The following is a 25355-nucleotide window of genomic DNA, read 5'->3' on the forward strand; positions in this document are numbered from 1 at the left end:
GTTTCTTCTTATTCAATTTTACTGAAATTATAGCGTCTTTTTGTACTTGGGCGACCTTTGGGTGATTGCGTTTGATATTTAGATTCTTCTCATGACGACAGACATCGCGAGGGTTGTCTCGAAGAGGTTTTATTTGTGTTCTCCTTCACCAGCGCTAGCATCACACGGCTATTAGCGGTGATCTTATGTAATATGGCGGTAAGCGGGTAATGGAGCCGGTGTTGTTCCATGCAGGACAGACTTGGACGGGACGTAGCGCCCCCTACCTGCCAGTGCAGTGCGCTACCACAGAATGAATGGAGGCGGTCACACACACACACACACACACACAAAGGAGCAGCACTTTGTTGAAAAGTTCTCCCCGGGCTGCTTTAAAGCACCAAGCAAGACGAGGACGTCGTCAAGCACACACCATCGTCGTCACACCCGACAACATCTACGACTTTCCGCGGAGGAGAAAAGTCGATCAAGTTCTTTCGATGTTCGCCTCGCAGTGGCGGCTTTTGTGACGTGAAAACCGGGACACGTCCCGGCGAAGGACAATGCAGGACAGCCTTGGACGCAGGACCGATCGCCGGCTCGTTAGCAATTAGCACCGGCACGCTAACTTGCAGGGATTTCCACCCGGGTTCGTGCCCTTCTCGACCCGTCACCGGCAGGAGAGAAGTATCGCACGCCTCGATGGTTCCCAACAAGTGGAGCATGAATTCTGTCCTGCACAAGTCGCCTCCTCGGAGCTGGCTGGGACTCAAATTGAGACTCAGTAAGTCACCATTTGATATCATTCACGTTAACTTGGCTTAAAAGTGCTGTTTTTTCAACGAGGTTCGGTTGTACTCATCAATGCACTCTATCTGTTTACTTCAGTAAGTAGTGTTTATTTCAATACTGGCATGGCTTAAATGGGCTGTTTTTTAAACGAGGTTCTGCACGGTGTTCAACAGGCAATTAATCAACCCTCTCAATTGGAGGCTGCTGTGGTGTGTGTGTGTGGGGGGGGGGTAAAAACAAACATACATCACTAGGTGCTACGTTAGCTTAGCATCAGGTGATAAAAAAATTAAATTATGATGAGAGACACGACAACAAAGTTTGAAGTTTAGAAAAAAATAGGTTATAGAAAATAATATCATGGTAGGTGTTAGCATGCTAATATTAGCACAGCAGTATTTTTCATGAGTATACTTATATGACACTTAGCACTATCATGTTAGCATACTAACATTAAGATGTTTAAGGTTAGGTTAAATTGGTAGCTTGTTAACATTAGCGTAGTAGTGTTTTAGTCATTCGGCGCTATTGTGCCAGGTGTTAGCATGCTAACATAATTATTCAAACACTCGTGCTCGGTTTTACCATGCTAATGTTAGTACGGTTAGCGCACTAATATTAGCAGCAGCAGCATTTTTCATGTTAGATGCATGTTAGAATTTTAGCATAGTAGCATTTTTAGCCATTTTCATTGGTAAATACTATTATGGCAGGTGTTAGCATGCTAACATTGGCATTGATAGTATGCTAATATGAGTACACTGGTATTTAGGGGGATTTTCATGAATATGAACTCAAGCAGACACTCGGCGCTACTATGCTAATGTTAGCATGTTTTCATGGTGGAGGAATGTAAATATGTAGGACTAATATTTCTTGGGTAAATGACAACATGGAGGCTCTCTGCGTGCTTTTTGAGTTTCCATTTCCTCTATTCCCGACGAGTGTGGAAATGGAAAGAAACGGGAGGTGGGCGTTCCAGCCGTCCCGAGCAGAGTGATGGTTTGTGGGATGTCGGCATTTGTGTTAGCCGAGGCTGGACGGAGAGCAGACGAGACATCTGGCTGCAGATTAGAGCGAGGACTTTAAGAGCGACTTAAGACTCGGCTGGCCTGGAACTCTTGACGCCTTCCAGACTCCAAACTGTCACCTTTAAACCCTGCACTCCTTGACACCCACCAAGCTGCTGACTGCCGACGCCTGGTGCTGCTAACCAAGCGCTAATGAACAGCGTATGCTAACACGTTTCATCTTAAATCAGCTTTCTTTTATATTAATATTTGGAATATTTTATCACTTTTCTCCCAAATATGTCAAATTTCTTCTTTAATAATCTTCTCCTAATATTATGACTTCATTTATCATATTATTCTGGTAAAATTACGCCTTTTGTTTCTCTTAATATTTGGAAAATTACCACAAATTTTTGCTGTTTTTTTAGTTTTCTTGACAAATTCTACTTGTATCATGTGCCGCGGGCCATAATTGCCCCCCGGGCCGCACGTTGGACCCCCCCACCATGACCGTGTGCCTGTGTCAAACCAGAATGCTCCCTCTTTGACACGATGCCTGAGGGAGAAAAGCATCATGTGATGAATCAATGTCCAAAACAAAAACAAAGACGAGCGTAAGAGGATCCCGGCAGGAGAAGAATGATGGATAGCGACACGCCACGGAAGCAGGAGCACAAGAACAGGCCTCCGGCTGTGGCTGTGATGGTGTTTATGGCCGAGACGTCATCAGAGTGACGCCACCGTGTCGAATAGACAATCTCTATCACGCGAGCCGAGACGCTCGAAGAAGGAGAAATCCTTCTCGTCGGTAAAGTTAGCCCCGGCCACTTTAGCAACAAAACCTCCAAAATGACAAAACATCTAGATCCGCACATGGTTGGTTCAATTCCCCATTTGAGCTAAAGCCGCCAATCCGCTCTTGCTTTCATTCTACCTTTTGGCATATTTCCACAGCATTTCAGTCCAGCTTCAGCTTCCCAACGTTCCCGCATTCATTCTAAATTTAGATGGTCACACCTTTTCTCTGCATAGTTCAACTCCGTGCTCCCAGACGACTTTGTCCTTGTAACATTGTGACTTTATTTTCCATCATTGGACTTTTTTTCTTACATTTTTGTTCTAAAAAATTACAATTTATTTTTTCCAACTAAGATATTTTTTCTTTAATATTTAAGTGTGTGCTCCCAAAATGACATTATTTTTTCTCATTATTATATGTAATGATGATTTTCTTCTCCAAATATTAGTTATTTTCTTTATTTCTTACAATATTGCAACTTAAAAAATCTTAATCTGTGTGTCATTAAAATGATTTTTTTTCATAATCTTACTAGTTTATTCTCGGGGAATTGGGACTTTTAGCTGTTTTTGGGGGGAGGGGGTAAAATTTCTGGTGGTCTTTGATGACAACTTCTCATAACATTCAGACTTTTTTTCTGGAATATTTCAAGTTTATGCCCCAAAAATGACATTATTTGTCCTCATAAAATGACTAGTTTATTTTCTTCTCAAATTGTGACTTTTTTTCTTAATATTTTGTGTTTTTTTTTTCTCAGCTTTCTTTTAGTCATTTTTTTTAATTATGACTTTATTTCCAGAATATTTTGACTTTATTTTCAGAGCATAACTTCTTCTGCAACCTAATTTTCCAAAACTGACAACTTTATTCGGTGTTTAGTCTCGTATAATATTTCAGAAAAATGTTTTTTTCAAATTCCAACTTTTTTTGTTAAGTGATACAGCAAGCGTACGGCAGCGTGTTAGCCTAGCGTGTCAAGTCGAGCGAGAGAGCAGGACGTCATGTGACCCGCCTGGAGAGAAACACCAGGATGAGGACCAGGGAGAAAGGAAACCACTGGCGGGAATGAAGACAAACAATGGAGGAGGAAGTCACGAGACGCACACAGCAGATCCACCATGGACTGAAGTCCTCGAAGTCGAGTTCCTCCACGCCGGAGAACATGATTAGTTGTACGCTAGCCATGTGATGCTAAAGTGCTAACATTACACTTGAACATCATGCTCGGTTAGCCTATTAGCTGAAAACTAAAACCAAAGTGATCCACTTCATAGCTAGCTGAGCCCGCCCCTTTTTGTCCAAGCAGAAATGATTTGCGGTTAGCCTCGATGCTAGCATAGCCATGTGTGCTAAAGCGCTAACATTAGATTTGAACATGAGCATAATATTCCGCCCCCCCCCCCCCGCAGGTGTGCTGGTGATCAAGCGAGGGAGGGAGGTGCTCAGGCCGCACGTGTGCTCGCTTCCTTCAAAGCCGCCTGCCAGATTGTTACCACATGGACGCTAAGCCCGCGCCGCTAGCCCGCTCCCTGCCTACCCTCTCATTTCTCATCCCAAAATTGGACATGTTGGCCGCAGCCTGCCCCCCCCCCCCCCTTCCTCTCTTTCCTTCCCTTCTCAGTATTCCTTCTCCTCTTGCGTTACTTTCCAAAGTACTAGCTTCATGTTGTTATGTTTATGTTAGCTAGCGTCCTGTTTGGCGTGTCCATAGTTTAACATCCAAAAGTCATCGTAGTGTCAAAGATCTTATACACTCTCATGGGGGGGGGTGCTGGAGCCTATCCCAGATGGACTGGTGGCCAGCCAATCCCAGGGCACATATAGACAAACAACCATTCACACTCACATTCATACCTATGGACAATTTGGAGTGGCTAATGAAGCTAGCATGTTTTTGGAATGGGGGGGCCACGTTAGCACGACACGAAGCCAGCCAGTACACTGCAGTATCAGCAGTACACGAGGATGTAGTATTTGCAGTACCGCGCATGAGGCCCATTTCTAGAAAGCCAGTAGAGGTAGCGGGGGCGTTTCTAATGCATGCAGAGCATGTGTGCCCTTTGGAGTACTGGAGGGCGTGTACTCTGTACTCTGTAGGCGGAGCGTGTAAAGGACATCTTTGTGCGCTCCGGTCCAGAAGCTCAGACCGGCCCAGCTTGTCCCGGCATGAATGCGAGGCTTGTGTGATGGCGTAGGCCGCCCCCCCCCCCCGTCCCGCACAAGCTGTTGCACCGGCGTGGAGGAAGGATGTCTAGAAGATCGACTGGCCGGGACGGCAGGCTTTTATTGTGAAAGATGCCAGGTATTGCACGGGGCTGACTTCGTAGCGTCATGTTCCTCTACCGGAAGAAGCGCGGCGCGTACCAGCTGGAAGAGGCACCGGCGCCGCCTCTGGGGCGCTACGCCTGGTGGGCATCCCCGGACGCCATCCACCATCTGTACGGTAAACGCTAGCTAGCTTTATTGGGGTGGCGACAAAAACACTCCAACTTTTCCTCGGCTTTTTGGCAACGTTTCCTCCCTAAAAGTGACTACAAACATGGCCTGCACACTAAATGAAAGCCTTTATGGCGGCCACAGTTTGACCCTGGAACAGACTACTTCTTTCAGACTACTTCTATTTCCAGTGAGGTCGGGTACGGCGGTCAAGTAGCCTGGCAGAGAAGTTGTCGGAGATGATGCTAACGTCTGCTGGCTGAATCTGCAATGCTAATGCTAATACTGATGCTAATGCTAATGCTAATGCTACGCCGACCAGGTGAGCCAGACTGGTGTGCTTTGTGCTGCGTCTTCACTGTCACTCACACACGCCCACACAAACTGCTAACAGTCATGCTGTTGTCCCGATGAAGCCATGATGGCCGCCATGAGAAGGAGCAGGAGAGCATCAGCTGAGCGTTGGCTCTTCTTCATTTTTTTCTCCAAATACCGTTTATTCATAAATCATATTTTCACCTTATGCCCAAAATATTCTTCTTTTTCCACCAACCTCATTTTTTGCTTTTCTCTAATTCCTCCTGTTTAAGTATGACTTCAACAAAATCAATATTTCAACTCAATGTGACGAAATGGTTTCTTTGACATAATCATAGTCATATTTTCATATATATTATACTTGACACAGCAGTTTTTTTCATTTCTGATGTTTTTCCAACTTCATTTGTGTAGTTTTTACCTCCAATTCCATCTTTATTCCCAAAGTGTTTAGCCTTCATTTGTGTTGCATTAGAACCTTTCCCACAATTTTGATTATTATTCCTCATAAAATCACACCTTTTTTCCCATTTCTGATGATATTTTTTTCCTGTAAGTCTGCATTTATTCCCATAATATTTAGACATTATTCATAATGTTTTTGGCAACCTGATTCATTTGTTCCTGTTTCTTAGTTTTTCCTAATATTATGGAATAATATTATTACTGGAATTATGGAATAATATTATTACTTCTCATATTACAATCTTGGCTAAAGGAAGCAGGAAGACGGGAAGCAGGAAGACAGGAAGAGGCTGTCCCATCGCCCGTCATTCATGTCCCTCTGACGCCCTCCCATTAGTCCCCCCCCCCTTTAACCCTGGCCTCTTTTTTATGGCTATCAGCGCTGGCTGACTCTCACTGCCCCCCCGTCCCGTACGTAAACACAAGTGGCGGCCATGTTGGCGTTGAGTACACTCACATGTTGTTTTTGAAGTGGCAAAGGTGCCTAATTTGCATATTTTTGGGTGGTGGTTTCAGATGACAAGCCCGTCCAGGAGGAGGACTGGGTGGCGTGCCAGCATCCCGACTGTCCCGACCGCCGCAGGGCCTCAAAGGTAACACTCGCTCTTTTTAGCTGCGGCGCTCATTCAGGCAGGATTTGAATGGCAGAGTTTAGAGTAGTCTGTGTGCAGCTTGTACATACATACATATTGTGGCCAAGGAAAGGGAGTCAACATATATAGCCTGGCAAGCTAATTGCATCCAGCCTCCATTCCGGCATGGTGCATGAGTGCTGCCGGCAACAGGGAGATGCGGCTCATTGAGGACAAACGTGAATTCTGAAGATGCCCTTCTTTGGATTTACGAGTGCTGCTGGCATTAGGGAAGATGCGGTTCCAGCAAGTCCTGCGTCACAGTCTGCTTCTGGGGAGGTGCCATTATACAAATATTATTATTATTATCTTATGTACTGGGACTTCCTGAAGATTTGCTCCTGTGGTAGTATCATCGTCTGGGGCTGCACGAGTGCTGCTGACACCGGGAGACTGTGGTTCATTGAGGAGAAACCTGAATTCCAACATATACTGCAGCATTCTGAAGATGCCCTCCTTCAGTGGCGGTAGTAGCATTACAGTCTGAGGCTGCACAAGTGCTGCAGACACTGGGGGAACTGAGGTTCCATGAAGGGAAACATGACTTCCAACATGTACTCTGACGTACCGAAAATCCACTTCTGTGGTTGTGTGGTTGTGAAGCCTCACAGTCTTCAGCTGCACAAGTGCTGCCGGCGCTGGGGTGAGCTACGGTTTCCAAAAGGTCCTGGGACATTCGCTGCACAAGCGCTGCCAGCACTGGGGGAGCTGCGGTTTATTTCAGGGAAACATGAATGACATACTGAAGATCTGCTCCCTTGGTGGTGGCCACGTTTGACAATGGCGGCCTGGCGTGGAGACGCTGGGGGGTGGTACTTTCAGGAGAGGTTCTGGGTAGGTCCCAAGTGGTCTAGAAGAACCTGGAGCCTGTTGCTAGTACCAACTGTTTTTACCAAAGGACCGTTTTTTTTCATAATATTACAATATTATCCTCATAAAAGGACTACTTAAAAAAATCTACAGTAGTCATAGACGCCCATGGGGGCAAACCGCTTTCTCATGCACCCCAAATCATGATAAATCAATGCTAAAAAAACCGACTTGTCTTACGTTTAGAAACGGTTAGCATGCCGTCTTCCTGACGGAAATAAGCGGCTGTGGAAAATAGTCTTGATGAAATGACATCGCAACAATCTGGCAAACGGCGTGCTATGTCAGCGGACGCTTTGAGTCACCATGTCATCCATCTACCGACTTAACCATTTCCTCACCCTAGTTTGACTCACGTCCGAGCAGGCTGGGCTCCCCCCGATGTCACAACTGGTAATGTTCCGGGAGGAGGAGGTGTCGTAAGTGCGAGTCCCGGCTCGCTCGTTCTCTTTGCCGCCCCCCCCCCCCCCCCACGTAAGCCAGCCTCGACGGGACACGACCAGACGAGTCGTTAGGTTGGGCTCGCCACGGCAACGGGCCCCTCCCTCCCAACAGCTGGGGATCTGCTTTGGGCTTTTGTGTTTCCGTTGCGGATTCCCTCCTGTTTGCACCCCCCCCCCCCCTCCTCCGTCCCAGACTTGGCCTTTTGCCCTCCTGTCCCGCCGCTGAAAATCTCACCTAACGAGCGCTGACAGGGCGGTGCTAAAGCGGCGCAGTAAACACTCCTTAAGCCGCGTGCTCTCCTTACGTACGTGTCGCAGGGCTGTGAAGATTAGGAGGCGCTAACTGGCACTGGTAGCCTCCAATGCTAACGTGTCTCTTATCATGTCCATTATATTGGGTAATAGGAATGTAAAGGTCACTATAGGGGTGTTATTTCATGTCTAGAGGGCTCTAATCACGTTAGAACCATATTAAGAAGTTTCTGAACAAGTCTTCTTTTCTGTTATTTGTCTACCCTACTTGGTAATAGGAGTGTAAAGGTGACTATAGGGGTGTTATATCATATCTAGGGGGCTCTAATGATGTTAAAAAGCATATTAAGAAGTTTTCAGTGTCTTCTTTTCTGTTACTGTGTCTACTATATTGGGTACTAGGAGTGTAAAGGTGACTATAGGGGTGTTATTTCATGTCTAGAGGGCTCTAATCACGTTAGAACCATATTAAGAAGTTTGTGAACAAGTTTGCAGTGTCTTCTTTTCTGTTATTTGTCTACCCTACTTGGTAATAGGAGTGTATAGGTGACTATAGGGGTGTTATATCATATCTAGGGGGCTCTAATGATGTTAAAAAGCATATTAAGAAGTTTTCAGTGTCTTCTTTTCTGTTACTGTGTCTACTATATTGGGTACTAGGAGTGTAAAGGTGACTATAGGGGTGTTATTTCATGTCTAGAGGGCTCTAATCATGTTCGAACCATATTAAGAAGGTCGTGAACAAGTTTTCAGTGTCTTCTTTTCTGTTAATATGTCTACTACACTTGGTAATAGGAGTGTAAAGGTGACTATAGGGGTGTTATATCATGTCTGGAGGGCTCTAATGATGTTGAAAAGCATATTAAGAAGGTTGTGAACAACTTTTCAGTGTCTTTGTTTTATTTTATGTATACTATATGTGGAAATAGGAGTGTAAATGTGACTATAGGGGTGCTATTTCATGTCTAGAGGGCTCTAAGGTTGTGAACAAGTTTTCAGTGTCTTCTTTTCTGCTATCATATCTGCTATATTTGGTAATAGGAGTTTAAAGGTGACTATAGGGGTGCTATTTCATGTCTAGAGGGCTCTAATCATGTTAAAAAGCATATTAAGAACTTTTCAGTGTCTTCTTTGTTTTATTTTATGTATACTATATGTGGAAATAGGAGTGTAAATGTGACTATAGGGGTGCTATTTCATGTCTAGAGGGCTCTAATCATGTTAAGGTTGTGAACAAGTTTTCAGTGTCTTTTCTGCTTTCAGTCATATTTGGTAATAGGAGTGTAAAGGTGACTATAGGGGTGTTATATCATGTCTAGAGGGCTCTAATGATGTTGAAAAGCATATTAACAAGGTTGTGAACAACTTTTCAGTGTCTTTGTTTTATTTTATGTATACTATATGTGGAAATAGGAGTGTAAATGTGACTATAGGGGTGCTATTTCATGTCTAGAGGGCTCTAAGGTTGTGAACAAGTTTTCAGTGTCTTCTTTTCTGCTATCATATCTGCTATATTTGGTAATAGGACTTTAAAGGTGACTATAGGGGTGCTATTTCATGTCTAGAGGGCTCTAATCATGTTAAAAAGCATATTAAGAACTTTTCAGTGTCTTCTTTGTTTTACTTTATGTATACTATATGTGGAAATAGGAGTGTAAATGTGACTATAGGGGTGCTATTTCATGTCTAGAGGGCTCTAATCATGTTAAGGTTGTGGACAAGTTTTCAGTGTCTTCTTTTCTGCTTTCAGTCATATTTGGTAATAGGAGTGTAAAGGTGACTATAGGGGTGTTATATCATGTCTAGAGGGCTCTAATGATGTTGAAAAGCATATTAAGAAGGTTGTGAACAACTTTTCAGTGTCTTTGTTTTATTTTATCTGTACTATATGTGGAAATAGGAGTGTAAATGTGACTATAGGGGTGCTATTTCATGTCTAGAGGGCTCTAAGGTTGTGAACAAGTTTTCAGTGTCTTCTTTTCTGCTATCATATCTGCTATATTTGGTAATAGGACTTTAAAGGTGACTATAGGGGTGCTATTTCATGTCTAGAGGGCTCTAATCATGTTAAGGTTGTGAACAGATTTTCAGTGTCTTCTTTTCTGCTATCAAGTCTGTTATATTTGGTAATAGGCGTTTAAAGGTGACTATAGGGGTGCTATTTCATGTGTGGAGAGCTCTAGTAATGTTAAAAACCATATTCAGAAGGTGGTAAACTTGTTTTCTATGCTCTTACTATGCAAATATTTTATATCTAACCTAAAAAGGTGGTGATTGGCTTGCCACAGTTGCGTCTGGAAGCAGCTAAGCGATGAAGGAAGGGTTACTGGATGCTGTTTCTATTTGGCTTTCCAGTTTGGATGGCCGCCACCTGGTCATGCGCCGACAGGCTTCCCACTCCGTGATCCACACACCACTCACAGACGCTTTAGTACTTTTCCAGCCGTGGATGACGCTGTGGCACAGCTCGGACACGCCTGACGATTGAAAAACATTGACTGGCCTCGCTGCCGCTTTCACGTGAGCTCGCGTTCCACGTGGACTCACGTCACCTTCACGGAGATCGCGACTTGTTTGGGGCGCGTTGGAACCACTCCAGTCCTAACTGCTGTGGTGAATGTCGGTCATGAAGGCTCCATGTGACGCAAATATGTCTGTTATGATGCCAACTACATTGACGATAGGGGTGCTATTTCATGTCTAGAGGGCTCTAATGGCGTTCCATCCATCTAGTTTCTATGATGTGATGGTGTTAAAAAGCATATTTAGAAGGTTGTAAAGTTAATCTTCTGTTTTTATGTCTCCTATATTGGATAATAAGGGTGTAAAGGTGACTGTAGGGGTGTTATTCCATGTCTAGAGGGCTCTATTGAATATTAAAGGTATTTAGGTGGTACGCAGGTTTTCCGTGGACTTTGAGTGAAACTGTCCCTGGCGTCCTTTGTCAGGACGCTCATGTCGGTGAGGGTTTGGACACCCGTGGTTTAGATTTGGTTGGGCCTCCTAAGACCGACACTGCTTAGCAACGCAGCCCAGGTTCAGGTTGGACCAGGTTACACGTTAGACTATTAAGCAGGATGACTTCAAATGTTGGACATGGTGACAGTTTGACCCCGGAACGGATGATTTCTATTTATAGAGTTTCCTGTGGGAGGACGTGAAAGCTTTCACCATGTCTAAACAGGGGAGTACAAAGGCAGGGTTTTTGGGGGTGGGGGTGGGGGTGCGCCAGTGATGGAAGTTGACCCCCAGTGGAGCGGTGGTCCGCCGTGTGACAGTAGGGAATAACAGGAAGAGGCTACCTGACCGATGCTCCAATGAAAACGTTCCTTATATGGGCCCGCCGATCAGGGTTCTTAAGAGCAGCCCTCCCACCCCCTCCAGCCAGGAGGGGTTAACATAACACCCCCCCCCCTGTATAAAAACCAATCCACCGTGTTGTGCAGCTTCATGGGCTTTTCTTGCTTCCCTTTCTTGGCTGCGATTCAAAGCGGGCGGGGGGTAAATGCCAAGGTCAAGTCACCCCCCACCCCCGGCCCCCAACAATGGCATTGCCAGGGGTCCGGGGGTGGGATGGGAGGGTAATCCTTCAGGGTAATTGCATTGCTGCACTCTTTTTAAAAGTATCCTTCTCTAATTAAGACTGACAGTGGGGGACATGGACACATGGGGGGGGGGGGGGGTCAGGCACCCGCCTCTTACCCTGCTTCAAACACGTCCCCTCTGCTTTGTGTTTTGGGGGGGGGGGCTTTGGGCTTGTTTTTAGTGAGCTAGCTAATTGCAAGGATTGAAATGGGATTCACCGGGATTAGCCCACCCCCCCAGAAAAGACATGGGGGCTAGCCGCGGGACAAACTGTTATGTTCTATTCTACACTAGTCACTCGTGTCACTAACAAGGATCAATAACAAGGAACTGGCCCAATGTGTCTGAGTCCCTGTTATGTCCTATTATGTCTACTATATTGGCTAATAGGAGCGTAAAAGTGACTATAGGGGTGTTATTGCATGTCTAGAGGGCTCTAATCATGTATTATGTCTACTATATTGGCTAATAGGAGCATAAAGGTGACTATAGGGGTGTTATTTCATGCCTAGAGGGCTCTAATCATGTATTATGTCTACTATATTGGCTAATAGGAGCATAAAGGTGACTATAGGGGTGTTATTTCATGTCTAGAGCGCTCTAATCATGTATTATGTCTACTATATTGGCTAATGGGAGCGTAGGTGTGACTCTAGGGGTGCTATTGCATGTCTAGAGAGCTCTAATCATGTCTTATTTTCTCGTATTATGTCTACTATATTGGCTAATAGGAGCGTAAAAGTGACTATAGGGGTGTTATTGCATGTCTAGGGGGCTCTAATCATGTCTTATGTCTACTATATTGGCTAATAGGAGCATAAAGGTGACTATAGGGGTGTTATTTCATGCCTAGAGGGCTCTAATCATGTATTATGTCTACTATATTGGCTAATAGGAGCATATAGGTGACTATAGGGGTGTTATTGCATGTCTAGAGGGCTCTAATCATGTATTATGTCTACTATATTGGCTAATGGGAGCGTAGATGTGACTATAGGGGTGCTATTGCATGTATAGAGAGCTCTAATCATGTCTTATTTTCTCGTATTATGTCTACTATATTGGCTAATAGGAGCGTATAGGTGACTATAGGGGTGTTATTGCATGTCTAGAGGGCTCTAATCATGTATTATGTCTACTATATTGGCTAATAGGAGCATAAAGGTGACTATAGGGGTGTTATTTCATGCCTAGAGGGCTCTAATCATGTATTATGTCTACTATATTGGCTAATAGGAGCATAAAGGTGACTATAGGGGTGTTATTTCATGTCTAGAGCGCTCTAATCATGTATTATGTCTACTATATTGGCTAATGGGAGCGTAGGTGTGACTCTAGGGGTGCTATTGCATGTCTAGAGAGCTCTAATCATGTCTTATTTTCTCGTATTATGTCTACTATATTGGCTAATAGGAGCGTAAAAGTGACTATAGGGGTGTTATTGCATGTCTAGGGGGCTCTAATCATGTCTTATGTCTACTATATTGGCTAATAGGAGCATAAAGGTGACTATAGGGGTGTTATTTCATGCCTAGAGGGCTCTAATCATGTATTATGTCTACTATATTGGCTAATAGGAGCATATAGGTGACTATAGGGGTGTTATTGCATGTCTAGAGGGCTCTAATCATGTATTATGTCTACTATATTGGCTAATGGGAGCGTAGATGTGACTATAGGGGTGCTATTGCATGTATAGAGAGCTCTAATCATGTCTTATTTTCTCGTATTATGTCTACTATATTGGCTAATAGGAGCGTATAGGTGACTATAGGGGTGTTATTGCATGTCTAGAGGGCTCTAATCATGTATTATGTCTACTATATTGGCTAATAGGAGCATAAAGGTGACTATAGGGGTGTTATTTCATGCCTAGAGGGCTCTAATCATGTATTATGTCTACTATATTGGCTAATAGGAGCATAAAGGTGACTATAGGGGTGTTATTTCATGTCTAGAGCGCTCTAATCATGTATTATGTCTACTATATTGGCTAATGGGAGCGTAGGTGTGACTCTAGGGGTGCTATTGCATGTCTAGAGAGCTCTAATCATGTCTTATTTTCTCGTATTATGTCTACTATATTGGCTAATAGGAGCGTAAAAGTGACTATAGGGGTGTTATTGCATGTCTAGGGGGCTCTAATCATGTCTTATGTCTACTATATTGGCTAATAGGAGCATAAAGGTGACTATAGGGGTGTTATTTCATGCCTAGAGGGCTCTAATCATGTATTATGTCTACTATATTGGCTAATAGGAGCATATAGGTGACTATAGGGGTGTTATTGCATGTCTAGAGGGCTCTAATCATGTATTATGTCTACTATATTGGCTAATGGGAGCGTAGATGTGACTATAGGGGTGCTATTGCATGTATAGAGAGCTCTAATCATGTCTTATTTTCTCGTATTATGTCTACTATATTGGCTAATAGGAGCGTATAGGTGACTATAGGGGTGTTATTGCATGTCTAGAGGGCTCTAATCATGTCTTATTTTCTCGTATTATGTCTGCTATATTGGCTAATAGGAGCATATAGGTGACTATAGGGGTGTTATTGCATGTCTAGAGGGCTCTAATCATGTATTATGTCTACTATATTGGCTAATGGGAGCGTAGATGTGACTATAGGGGTGCTATTGCATGTCTAGAGAGCTCTAATCATGTATTTTCTCGTATTATGTCTACTATATTGGCTAATAGGAGTGTATAGGTGACTATAGGGGTGTTATTGCATGTCTAGAGGGCTCTAATCATGTCTTATTTTCTAGTATTATGTCTACTATATTGGCTAATAGGAGTGTATAGGTGACTATAGGGGTGTTATTACATGTCAAGAGGGCTCTAAACATGTCTTATTTTCTTGTATTATGTCTACTATATTGGCTAATAGGAGCGTACAGGTGACTATAGGGGTGTTATTGCATGTCTAGAGGGCTCTAATTATGTCTTATTTTCTCGTATTATGTCTACTATATTGGCTAATAGGAGCGTACAGGTGACTATAGGGGTGTTATTGCATGTCTAGAGGGCTCTAATTATGTCTTATTTTCTCGTATTGTGTCTACTATATTGGCTAATAGGAGCGTACAGGTGACTATAGGAGTGTTATTGCATGTCTAGAGGGCTCTAATCATGTCTTATTTTCTTGTATTATGTCTACTATATTGGCTAGTAAGAGCGTAGACGTGACTTTAGGGGTGTTATTGCATGTCTAGAGGTCTCTAATCTACTCATCCCACACAGTGTGGACGTAAACATTAATGTTTTAAGTGGCATTGTGTTTGTTGGTGTAAGAAGAAGCCAAGCTGTGTGAAATAAAATAACTTTTATTTTTTGGGGTCTTTGAATGCACCTGCCAGATGCATTTGTACGTACGCCGTTTTAGGCCACCTAGTGGTCTTTTATAGGCATTGCTGACACGAGTAGACGTGTGCAGGAGGGTGACGGAATGAAAAGTCAGGAGAAATATCTTTGGAGAGAACGATGCTGGTTATTCCTTGGCCACCGTCGCCCTTCATCTGACCTCAGGAGGAAGCAGGAAGTAGACGTTGCGGCGTGTGAGTCAGCGGGGATGTGTCTGAGCTTGTGGGTGGGCGGGGCCTATGACTGCACGGTTCAGCGTGTGCGTGCGGGCTGCCAGACGGCCGTCATAAGCAGGGGGGGGGAGACGTCCCGTCATCTCGTGTGCATCAGGACTCTCCTGTAGGCGAGCCGGCCTTTGGACTTTGCCAGACATTGATCTCTTCTTTTCCATTCCATGGTAGGTGAAGCTCTTCGTTCCCTAGCATTAGCTGCCGCTTTCCGGCTTTACATGTTTTCTTCTAATATCAACACGCTGGCCCCCACCCCGCAGTGCCAACAGGTCCTCCTGTGTCCTGGCTAGACCTGTATCGATTGGAGTATTAGCTGGTCTTGGCGCTGGTCTTGGCGCTGGTCTTGGCGCTGGTCTTGGCGCTGGTCTTGGCGCTGGTCTTAGTCCACTTGAGCGTGGCTTCGGCCCCAGCTGCAGGTGATGCCTCTCGTCTGGTGCTCTCCACCGTCCGGACGCGGCAGCTTGACGCCGTTCTGGTCCTTAAGAGGATTTAGTCAGGACAGCAGGACGGTGCAAAAAACTAACACAGGGGCGTCCCGAGGGTGTCCCAGGGCTCGTTTTTTATTGCCCCATGGCACAACTCCAATTAGAAAAAAACGCAAAAATGGGCAAATTAGCAGTCAATATAAGAGAAAAACATGTTATTGTACTTATTGTCTTAATTATGGACTCATCATACTACAATATTAGCATATTACTATTCTTTTAGTAGCACAGAGATTACGGCATCATTCGGAATATGAGGAACAAAAGTTTCCATTTTTGGAAAATGAGTTTGGGGGGAAGTGATAATATTATTATGGGAGTAACGTCTTAATATTGTGAAAATAAAGCCATAACCATGAGAAGGAAATATGAAGATAATCTCACAATTTTACCAGAATTAGCATGCCAACACCTAGCATAACAGTGCTAAGTGTCTCTATCAGCGCTGAATTATGTTCTTATGCTAATGGTAGCATGCTAACACCTAGCACTATAGCGCTAATTGGTTGCTTAAGTTCATATTCAAATGCTAATATGCTCATGTTACTGTGCTAGCAATGCTAACATTAGCATGCCAACACCTAGCATAACAGTGCTAAGTGTCTCTATCAGCGCTGAATTATGTTCTTATGCTAATGGTAGCATGCTAACACCTAGCACTATAGCGCTAATTGGCTGCTTAAGTTCATATTCAAATGCTAATATGCTCATGTTACTGTGCTAGCAATGCTAACATTAGCATGCCAACACCTAGCATAACAGTGCTAAGTGTCTCTATCAGCGCTGAATTATGTTCTTATGCTAATGGTAGCATGCTAACACCTAGCACTATAGCGCTAATTGGCTGCTTAAGTTCATATTCAAATGCTAATGTGCTCATGTTACTGTGCTAGCAATGCTAACATTAGCATGCCAACACCTAGCATAACAGTGCTAAGTGTCTCTATCAGCGCTGAATTATGTTCTTATGCTAATGGTAGCATGCTAACACCTAGCACTATAGCGCTAATTGGCTGCTTAAGTTCATATTCAAATGCTAATATGCTCATGTTACTGTGCTAGCATTGCTAACATTAGCATGCGAACACCTAGCATAATAATGCTAAGTGTCTCTATCAGCGCTGAATTATGTTCTTATGCTAATGTAGCATGCTAACACCTAGCACTATAGCGCTAAGGGGCTGCTTAAGTTCATATTCAAATGCTAGTATGCTCATGTTGGCGTGCTAGCATTGCTAACATTAGCATGCTAACTCTATCAGCGCTGACCTCGGAAAATGCTAAAAAATTTTTAGAATTGTTGTTATGCTAACGGTAGCATGCTAACACCTAGCATGATAGCGTTAAGGGGCTGCTTAAGTTCATATTCAAATGCTAGTATGTTCATGTTACCGTGCTAGCATTGCTAACATTAGCATGCTAACACCTAGCATAATAGTGCTAAGTGTCTCTATCAGCGCTGACCTTGGAAAGTGCTAAAAAAATGTTAGAATTGTTGTTATGCGGTAGCATGCTAACACCTAGCATGATAGCGCGAAGTGAGTCTAGCGCTACGGGAGCCGACGGCTTAGTGGGGTCGGGTCTCGTGCTCTGCTCCCAAGAGGACCATGCGCTGTAGACCGCCCACCAGAAGGATACCATGTACTGTACTCATAGTATGTATGTACTATGTACATCATAATTACTTTACCTCTCATGTGTATTTAGTGGACCTCTAGTGTATTGTACCATAGTATATTGTATTATAAGTACAGGTATTGGGTGAGATGTAATGAATAGTATACGCGGTATACAGTACATGGTGTAGCATATGGCCTGGGGTGTTTGGCTCCTCCCCTAAGGGGGCGGGTGTTACATAAGAGCGAGGACGTTTCCCCATACAAACAAAGAGAAGGATCTAGGATCTAGGAGCTAGGAGACAACGTAGGTGTCTAAATATAACCGGTCCTGGCTGTGGGTCCGGCCCGGTCTGGCCCCGCCCATTGTGAGCCCGACCAGAGGAAGGGAGGGAATGGGGGGGGGTTCTGACTCGTTTCATCTCGCCGGAGCGTCGGATGCGTTTGACGGAGTCCAGGCTCCGCTGAAGCCTCCAGATTAGGACTTAGGACTCACAGGCCTCCTCTGGACCCACTTCTCCCCTCCCCGTCTTTGGGCTAGACCTCTCACTCCTCTTCCTTGCCGTCCCGTCCCCCCGCCCCCCGCCCTGCCAAGATGCGATTATACCTGGCTAGACACCCACACGGGGATTATTTGGTGGGGACAGAGTTCGCTAGCAGGACAGCGAGGTGGCAAAGTGGGCGTTGGCTAAGAGTGGCCCCGCCTCTTCCACCCCCGACTTCCTGTCTCACTGCTAATAGTCTTCCTTCCGTATCTACAATACCCATGTCAGAACACTCCTATATCCCTGCCACTAGGCATGCTGGGTAGCAAGCTTGCTGTTCTATGGTTATCATCGCACTTTGTCCTTTGCTGGACAAACACAATGACAGGAAGTACATTAGTTGTACCTCCCATACATGCTGCACATGGCTGGCTGGTTGGTGTGATGGTGATGGTTGGTTCCCCCCCCCCCACCCCCCCCCATCCTCCCACACACACACTGAAGGGTGAGGGAAGAGAAGGGGGCTGGTCCGTCTGGTCGGAGAAGGATCTCCTTAATCCTGCCGCCTGTCGTCTGGGCTTTGTTAACGCCCCCCCCCCCCCCCGACCCCCCCGCCTTGGCCGTGTGAACGGATGACCGAACTTCCCATTTCGGATCAACATTTGCAATAACACTGATCTCTACACGCAGGTGTGCCACCACCCCGACTGCCAGGGCCCGAATAGCAAGACCCCCCTCCCCCTGTGTGAGTCATGTGACTCTCGCTGCCATGCGGAGACCAACATGCACTTTGACCGCCACCCCCGCTTTGACCTTCAACCCCAAGGTGGGTCGTCGCTTCCCAATGTTTGGAAATTACAGAATATCATATCTAATATATGTACACGTACTACATGTACACGTACTTGTACTACATGTACACATACGTGTACACATACGTGTACTACATAGTTTCATAATGCATTGATGATCTATTATATGTTCACTTCATTCATGCAATTTATACATTTCATTTTCTAATATAAAACACAAATATAATTTATGTGTACATATTTATTCATTTATGAATTACTATTAATGCCATTTTTTAGTTTGTTTCATAAATAAATACATTACAATAATGTAATAATTAGAATAAATTACAATAAAATCATTTAGAGAAAAAAAACATAAATGGTCATAATAAATGGAATATCTGCAAAGTTTTCACTATTAATGCATTTTTATGATTAACATAATTGCATAATGTTCAATAAAAATGTCTGTTCAGTAAAAATGTAAATATATGTTTATTATATTGGTTTGTTAATTAATGGCATTGCGTCATTTATTATATACATAAATAATACATAATCAAAAAGATGCTTCCAGGTTACAAAATAAAATTGAATATTTGATATTTTGACTTGATTGATGCATGTTTTAATGAATTTCATAATAAAAGATATATATATATGATTGCTGAATGCTTTGCATTTGATGAAATAAATCCCAATATATTATCAAATAAAATGAAATATATATTTGTGATGTCATGAATGATTTAGATGATATTTTACGATTGAATGAATTGATAATAATAATAATAACATAATAATGTACAGTACGGCTTAGGAAGAATAAAATAGTAATAGTCAAATACCTGGAACAAACTTGCTATGAAAATCCCAAACAATATTCAAATGATATATAATTATTAATAAATGAAAACATAATCAAAAGAATGAAATATCAGCATAATAATATGAATGCATAAACAAGAGGACTAAATTTGTTTTCTCCCCCCAACCCCCAGCTTCCGTCCTGGCTCGGAACGTGTCCACGCGATCTTGCCCCCCGCGCACCAGCCCCCCCTCCGACCTGGAGGAAGAGGACGGCGGGGGCAGTGACCGCGGGTGGGTGACTCTAGGAAGGAGGAAGGTGGAGAGGACGCCGCGGTAAGATGGCTCACTCTGTCTTTTTTTTTTTTTTCCCACGCAGGGAGAAGACGGCAGGGGGGGGGAAGCTGGCCAAGAAGAAGGCGCGCAGGCGACACACCGATGTGAGTCACCCTCATCATCATCATCATCATCGTCATCATTATCATCATCATCCTAAGATAGCCTGAAGAGCCCCCTGGTGGTCATGCTGGGGCATAACCGTGTGTGTGTGTGTGCACCAGGACCCCAGCAAGGAGTGCTTCAGCCTGAAGTTCGACCTCAGCGTGGACCTGAAGACAGAAGTAGTCCCTGCTGTGAAGAAGAGAACCCTAAGGTACGAGGCTGGGGGGTACAGTACCATGTCCTTGTACTTGTACTTTTTAATATGGACTGCCTGTGGTGTCACTCGCCCATCAGGCCGTGGTGGGCGGGTCCAGTGTTGTGATTGGCTGTAGCAGGGTGTCGGCACGTGGAGCCGGTCAGCAATGGACTCAAGTTTGGTGTTTTCTCGTGCAGGGAGGTTTTGGGTCCGGTGTTTGAGAGGAACGGCATCGACCTGTCCCGGGTGGACCTGTTCTTGGACCAGTCCAACACGCCGCTGTCCCTCAACTTCGAGGCCTACAGATTTGGCGGCCACTACCTCAAGGTGAAAGGTAAGACGCCTGCTCGGTGCTCCTGGTCCTTGATGTTCTCCTCAAGGTTCTGGGTCTTCAAAGCCAGACGGATCCGTCAGTCAGGCTTTGTCTGATGGCGCCATGCGCGTCTTTGACAATGACGCGGGTAATCAGCGCCGGGCTGGCTTCCTCTCTCGGCCAAAGAGGAAGAGGAGTGGACTCCCTGGGGTGAAGTCAAGCAGCCGCAGCCGAGGAAGACCTCGCTCTTTTTTTCCTCTCTTTGCTGCTGCTGCTTTCCATTCCAGCCTTTGGAGCCCACTCCGCCCACTAGGGAAATAGGAATAGTCTGTCCCAGGGTCAAACTGTGGCTTTTTCACGTGTTCAATGTTTGAAGTCACGTTCTAAACATTCTTATCCATCATCCAAGTGTAAGAAGAAGTGAAGCACGGTACGTCCTCGATCAGCATCCAACTTCCTGTTTACATCTTGCATGGAGGTCTCCAGCTTCCCGTTTCGTTGTCCCGCTTCAGCAAGGACATGGGCGCGTGTTTTGTGTCTTGGCTTAGCTTCTTTTTCCACTTGCGTCACTAATTCGTCTTCCTTTCTGGCGGCTTTAGCGCGGCCCGGCGACGAGCTGAAGGTGGAGCAGGGCGTGAAGGACATGAGGTCCCTCAGCCTCCCCAACATGAAGCCCTCGGGGAGTCCTTACATCGTCACGCCGGCCCCCGAGAGGGCGGAGCACGGATCTCTGGGACGCCGCGAGGGCGTGGACCTGCTGGTGAGTGACACGCGGCATTTAGTCAAATATTAAAAAATCAATTAGTAGGAATTATAAAATATATTAAATTGAATAGTTACAGTAATAAAGTATACAAAATAAATTCAGTGTATATTGTTTACTGATTAATAATATATAATAATATAATAATTAAATATATCAAATCAACGGTGAATCCATCATCAACTATGAATCCATAAATCATGAACCCATGAATCCACCAATGGGTGTTTTGGCCCCCGTATGGCGGAGGCCCCGTTGGTCTTTGTCCTCATCCTTCCCTCCCCAGGAGAGGAAGTTGTTAGGCGGACCATAAAGCCTGGTCTCCGCTTTGGCGTCTTGTGACTTGAGGTAACGTGGCCTCGCTGTCGTCATAAAACGGCCGTAAAAACATCACGTTGCCATGGCGACGCCTCTCATATCATATCAGCGGGCTTTTATTATTTCCCTGTTCTCAGCAGAAAAAAACACCGTACTGCCCAAAAACAAGGTTGAAATATGACCATATTTGTACCAGTATTTGCAAGAATATGCTCGTAATATCCACTCGCAATATGTACTTCTTTCAATATGTATTTGTTATTGTCCTAATGTATAATAATAATAATAATAATGTAATATAATAAGCACATGTGGATTCATCAGTAAATATGGAGGAGCCAGAAAGACAACCAATCAGAATCCACCATAGGCGGAGCTACAGAGGTGCGTGTGATCTTTGCCCCGTCATGCATCCAGGTAGCGTCAAGGCGGGGGAGGGGGGGGCGCTGCTTTCAGGCTCAGTCTGCGAGTACTTTGTGGAAGTAAATCCTTCAAGTGGAAGTACTTTTTCCTTTGGGAGAGGAATCCTCCGTTTTGTGCGCGCGAGGGAAATGGTGCGCTTGGGTCGCCTGTCGTCCTGGCACAGCTGGGACGTCCTCCACGTGGACATACCCGAGTCGCCGCCGTCGCCCAACGCCGAGCCCGCCACCGACTGCAAGGTGAGAGGAAGTCGGCCTCGCCGAGTCGGCGGTTATTTATTAGCGTTGAAATACTTTTCATAAAACACCATTTCTGCTTTTGGAGCGGATAATACGTGAGAATACTTCCGATTTTCCATGTTCTAATTGCAAATACTTACGATTCCTGACGTTTTTGCTGATATTTGGGATTTTGACGCTCAAATTGTAAATACTTGGTATTGCTGGCACAAAAGCGTTGCAGTTGAAAATACTTCATGCTCACCGTTTGCAGTCGCAAATGCGTACCATTTCACACAGTTTTCCGCAAATACTTTCGATTTCTGGCATTTCAGCGAGTAGGATTTCCGCATTGAAGCCTAGCCATCCAAAATATGATCCTTGAGCAAACATTCCACTTTATTGACGGCTGCTGGCGTTTTTGTAAAGGCTTATGATTTCCCACCTTTTATGAATTCCACTTGCAAATACTTCACATTTTTCCAATTGAAAATACTTTGAATTTCTGATTGGGATTCAAATACTTTGATTTCCTACGTTAAAGTATTCTTAATACTTTCTTCAGTTCTTAATACGTTTCAATTGTTTTTGCAAATATTTACTATTTCCGACATTTTCACGGATATAGCACTTCGGATTTCTGACAATTTGGCAAATATGATATCCAACGTTCCATTTGCTAATACTGACAGTTTGACATTTTTGCAAATACTTGGAATTTCTGAAATTTTCATTCTCACGTTTTTGCTAATACTTACCATTTACGATGTTTTTGTAAATTCTTATGATTTCTAACATTTTCCGACTGACGTTTTCCCAAATACGGTAGCCTACTTAAGATTTCTGACCATTTTGCAAATACAATTTCCCACATTTTATTGGTAAATATTTACAATTTCTGACATTTCTGTTCTGACTTTTTCGGAAATACTTACCATTTCTTATGTTTTCGCAATTCCGATTTCTGACGTTTTGGCAAAAACGATTTCCGACATTCCATTTGTTACCCTCATTAAGGTCGCGTGGGTATGCTGGAGTCTATGACCATTTGTGGCGTTTTGGCCAATTTTTCCGGATTTTTCGGATTTCCGAAGTTAAAGCGTTTAAAAGCGAGTCCACGTGTGCTGGACTGAGCCAACGGTTGCTCACGTCAACAGACCAAGTCCAACGTGGACACGTGCTTCCTGCAGCTTGCAGGAAGGCAGCGTCGTTCATCAACGTGCCTGACGAAGGCAGGCGGGGGGGGCGGGGGGGGGGGGATTTCCATACAGTTGTCTCACAGGGAAAGAATCCCCCTTTTCCCGGCCAAGGTTAATGCCGCAAACAATCGTTAAGATAAGATAAGCTTTGATATCATTAACACAGAAGTGGTCATCCATTCCCACATTTGGGAATTTCTTGGTTTCCACTAGAAGTGGAGAAGCGGTCATTGGTCGGTCTATTTTTCAGGAACATTTTTGTCAAATTTTACATTAAGTTGTATTTTATTTTGTAATTTTAACCTATTTTTTAAATTTTCAAATGTTTGATTTATTTTATTAGTTAATAAATACATTCAGTATATTTATTTTGTTTCATTAAAATTTATTAATATTCATTTATTCATTCATTTTCTACCGCTTTTTCCTCACGAGGGTCGCGGGGGGTGCTGGAGCCTATCCCAGCTGTCTTCGGGGCGGGAGGCGGGGTACACCCTGGACTGGTGGCCAGCCAATCCCAGGGCACATATAGACAAACAACCATTCACACTCACATTCATACCAATTTGGACAATTTGGAGTGGCTAATTAACCTAGCATGTTTTTGGAATGTGGGAGGAAACCGGAATACCCGGAGAAAACCCACACATGCACGGGGAGAACATGCAAACTCCACACAGAGATGGAATTGAACCCTGGTCTCCTAGCTGTAAGGTCTGCGCACTAACCACTAGACCGCCGTGCCGCCCCAATTTATTAATATATTTTATTAATATATTATATTAATTTATACATTTTTTATTTTAATGAAATATATATTTTATTAATATAATTATGAATTTATACATTTTTATTTTTATGAAATATATATTTTATATACATTATTCATATGTTATTATTTTATGTATTTATTTTTATGTTATATATGTATATTTTTTAAATTATTATGTTTTAAATAAATACATATTTGTACCTCATCTTTCCAAAAACACAAAAGGATATGTTACATTATTTACCATATTTTCCGGACTATAAGTCACACTTTTTTTTTTTTTTTTGGACTTGTACTCCAGAGCGATTTCTACATGAAAAAATAAATAAATAAATAAATAAATATATATATATATATACACATACTATAATTTTCTAAATATTCCGATATCTCCTCCTCCTTAACGATAATATTTCAACAGTAGAGGTTAGCTTACAAAGATCAAATGTCAATATTCATATTCCTATGCTGTGATGTTATGTCCATTTATGAAAAGACAACACCAACCTTAATAATAATAATAATAATAATAATAATAATAATAATAATAGCTTAGTAGCGCAAACAAGGAAGGAGGAGATGGAGTCCGTCATCCGGGCTGGACTCCGCCTCCAAATATTGGAATGGCTTGCCCCCCTCCTCCTCCTTCCTGGCCAAACACAATGAGGCAGCCCCCCCCCTCCTCATCGGCGTCCGGGCGACACGCTAGCAGCCAGGAGGTCCGAGACAGTCCTGTCAGGACCCCCGCGGACCCCTTTTGCTCACGTGTTCAGATGGCGGACTAAGTCCGGACGTTGGAGGGGTCGGGATGGTGTTTGTGCCCTCGGACATGTCCATGGTGAGTGCCAGGGCCCGGATAACGCCAAGCGTGCTGTCACGTTCCGCCAGGGATGACGCCGGGTTCCTCCGTATTCCATCTCCGCTCCGTCGTCGTCAGGAGCCGATATTAATATCAGGTTTTTTGGTTTCATCTTCCATATGGTTCAACATCTCCATGCATTTTACTCTCTTTACCAGCATTAGTATTCCGTGACTTTATTTCCGTGGTATTCCGACTTTTCCACAACCACAACTTCTTTGATGTTATGATTATTATTATTATTATTGTTTGATGAATTCTATTATGTTATGATTCAATGTTTGATCCCAATTCAATGCTTTTTTTCCATTGTTTCAACTGTCTTCCAGTATTTATATATCCAGCTTTTGTGTTTTTTTAAAAAATATTTTCGCTCCCTATTTTAGTCGGGAACCGATATTTCCCTGAAACTTACCCATGACTAAAAAACAGGAAAATGTAGAACGTTTTTTTCCCTGATGAAAGACTAGGGGGTAATCTATGTTTT

The 25355-nt window shown here is 43.7% G+C and overlaps 1 protein-coding gene across 4 annotated transcripts in view; it reads left to right on the forward strand.

Moving 5' to 3' along the window:
* plekhg5b (pleckstrin homology domain containing, family G (with RhoGef domain) member 5b) overlaps window positions 1-25355 on the forward strand; it is a 39129-nt gene continuing 13774 nt past the window's right edge. The window contains exons 1-8 of one of the 4 annotated variants that reach the window (XM_058051924.2): window positions 1-763; window positions 6319-6395; window positions 18459-18594; window positions 19564-19663; window positions 19749-19809; window positions 19930-20021; window positions 20204-20340; window positions 20919-21079. In XM_058051924.2, coding sequence (XP_057907907.2) covers window positions 682-763; window positions 6319-6395; window positions 18459-18594; window positions 19564-19663; window positions 19749-19809; window positions 19930-20021; window positions 20204-20340; window positions 20919-21079 — 846 coding nt within the window. In that variant the 5' untranslated portion in view covers window positions 1-681. Of the gene's footprint in view, window positions 764-6318; window positions 6396-15215; window positions 15350-18458; window positions 18595-19563; window positions 19664-19748; window positions 19810-19929; window positions 20022-20203; window positions 20341-20918; window positions 21080-25355 lie in introns of those variants that run through there. The other 3 variants (XM_058051923.2, XM_058051926.2, XM_058051925.2) reach the window with 3 other exon arrangements.

The sequence above is a fragment of the Doryrhamphus excisus genome, linkage group LG15 (genome assembly GCF_037039965.1).
Source record: "Doryrhamphus excisus strain RoL-2023G ecotype Guam linkage group LG15, RoL_Dexc_Guam_v1.1, whole genome shotgun sequence".
Taxonomy (NCBI): Eukaryota; Metazoa; Chordata; class Actinopteri; order Syngnathiformes; family Syngnathidae; genus Doryrhamphus; species Doryrhamphus excisus.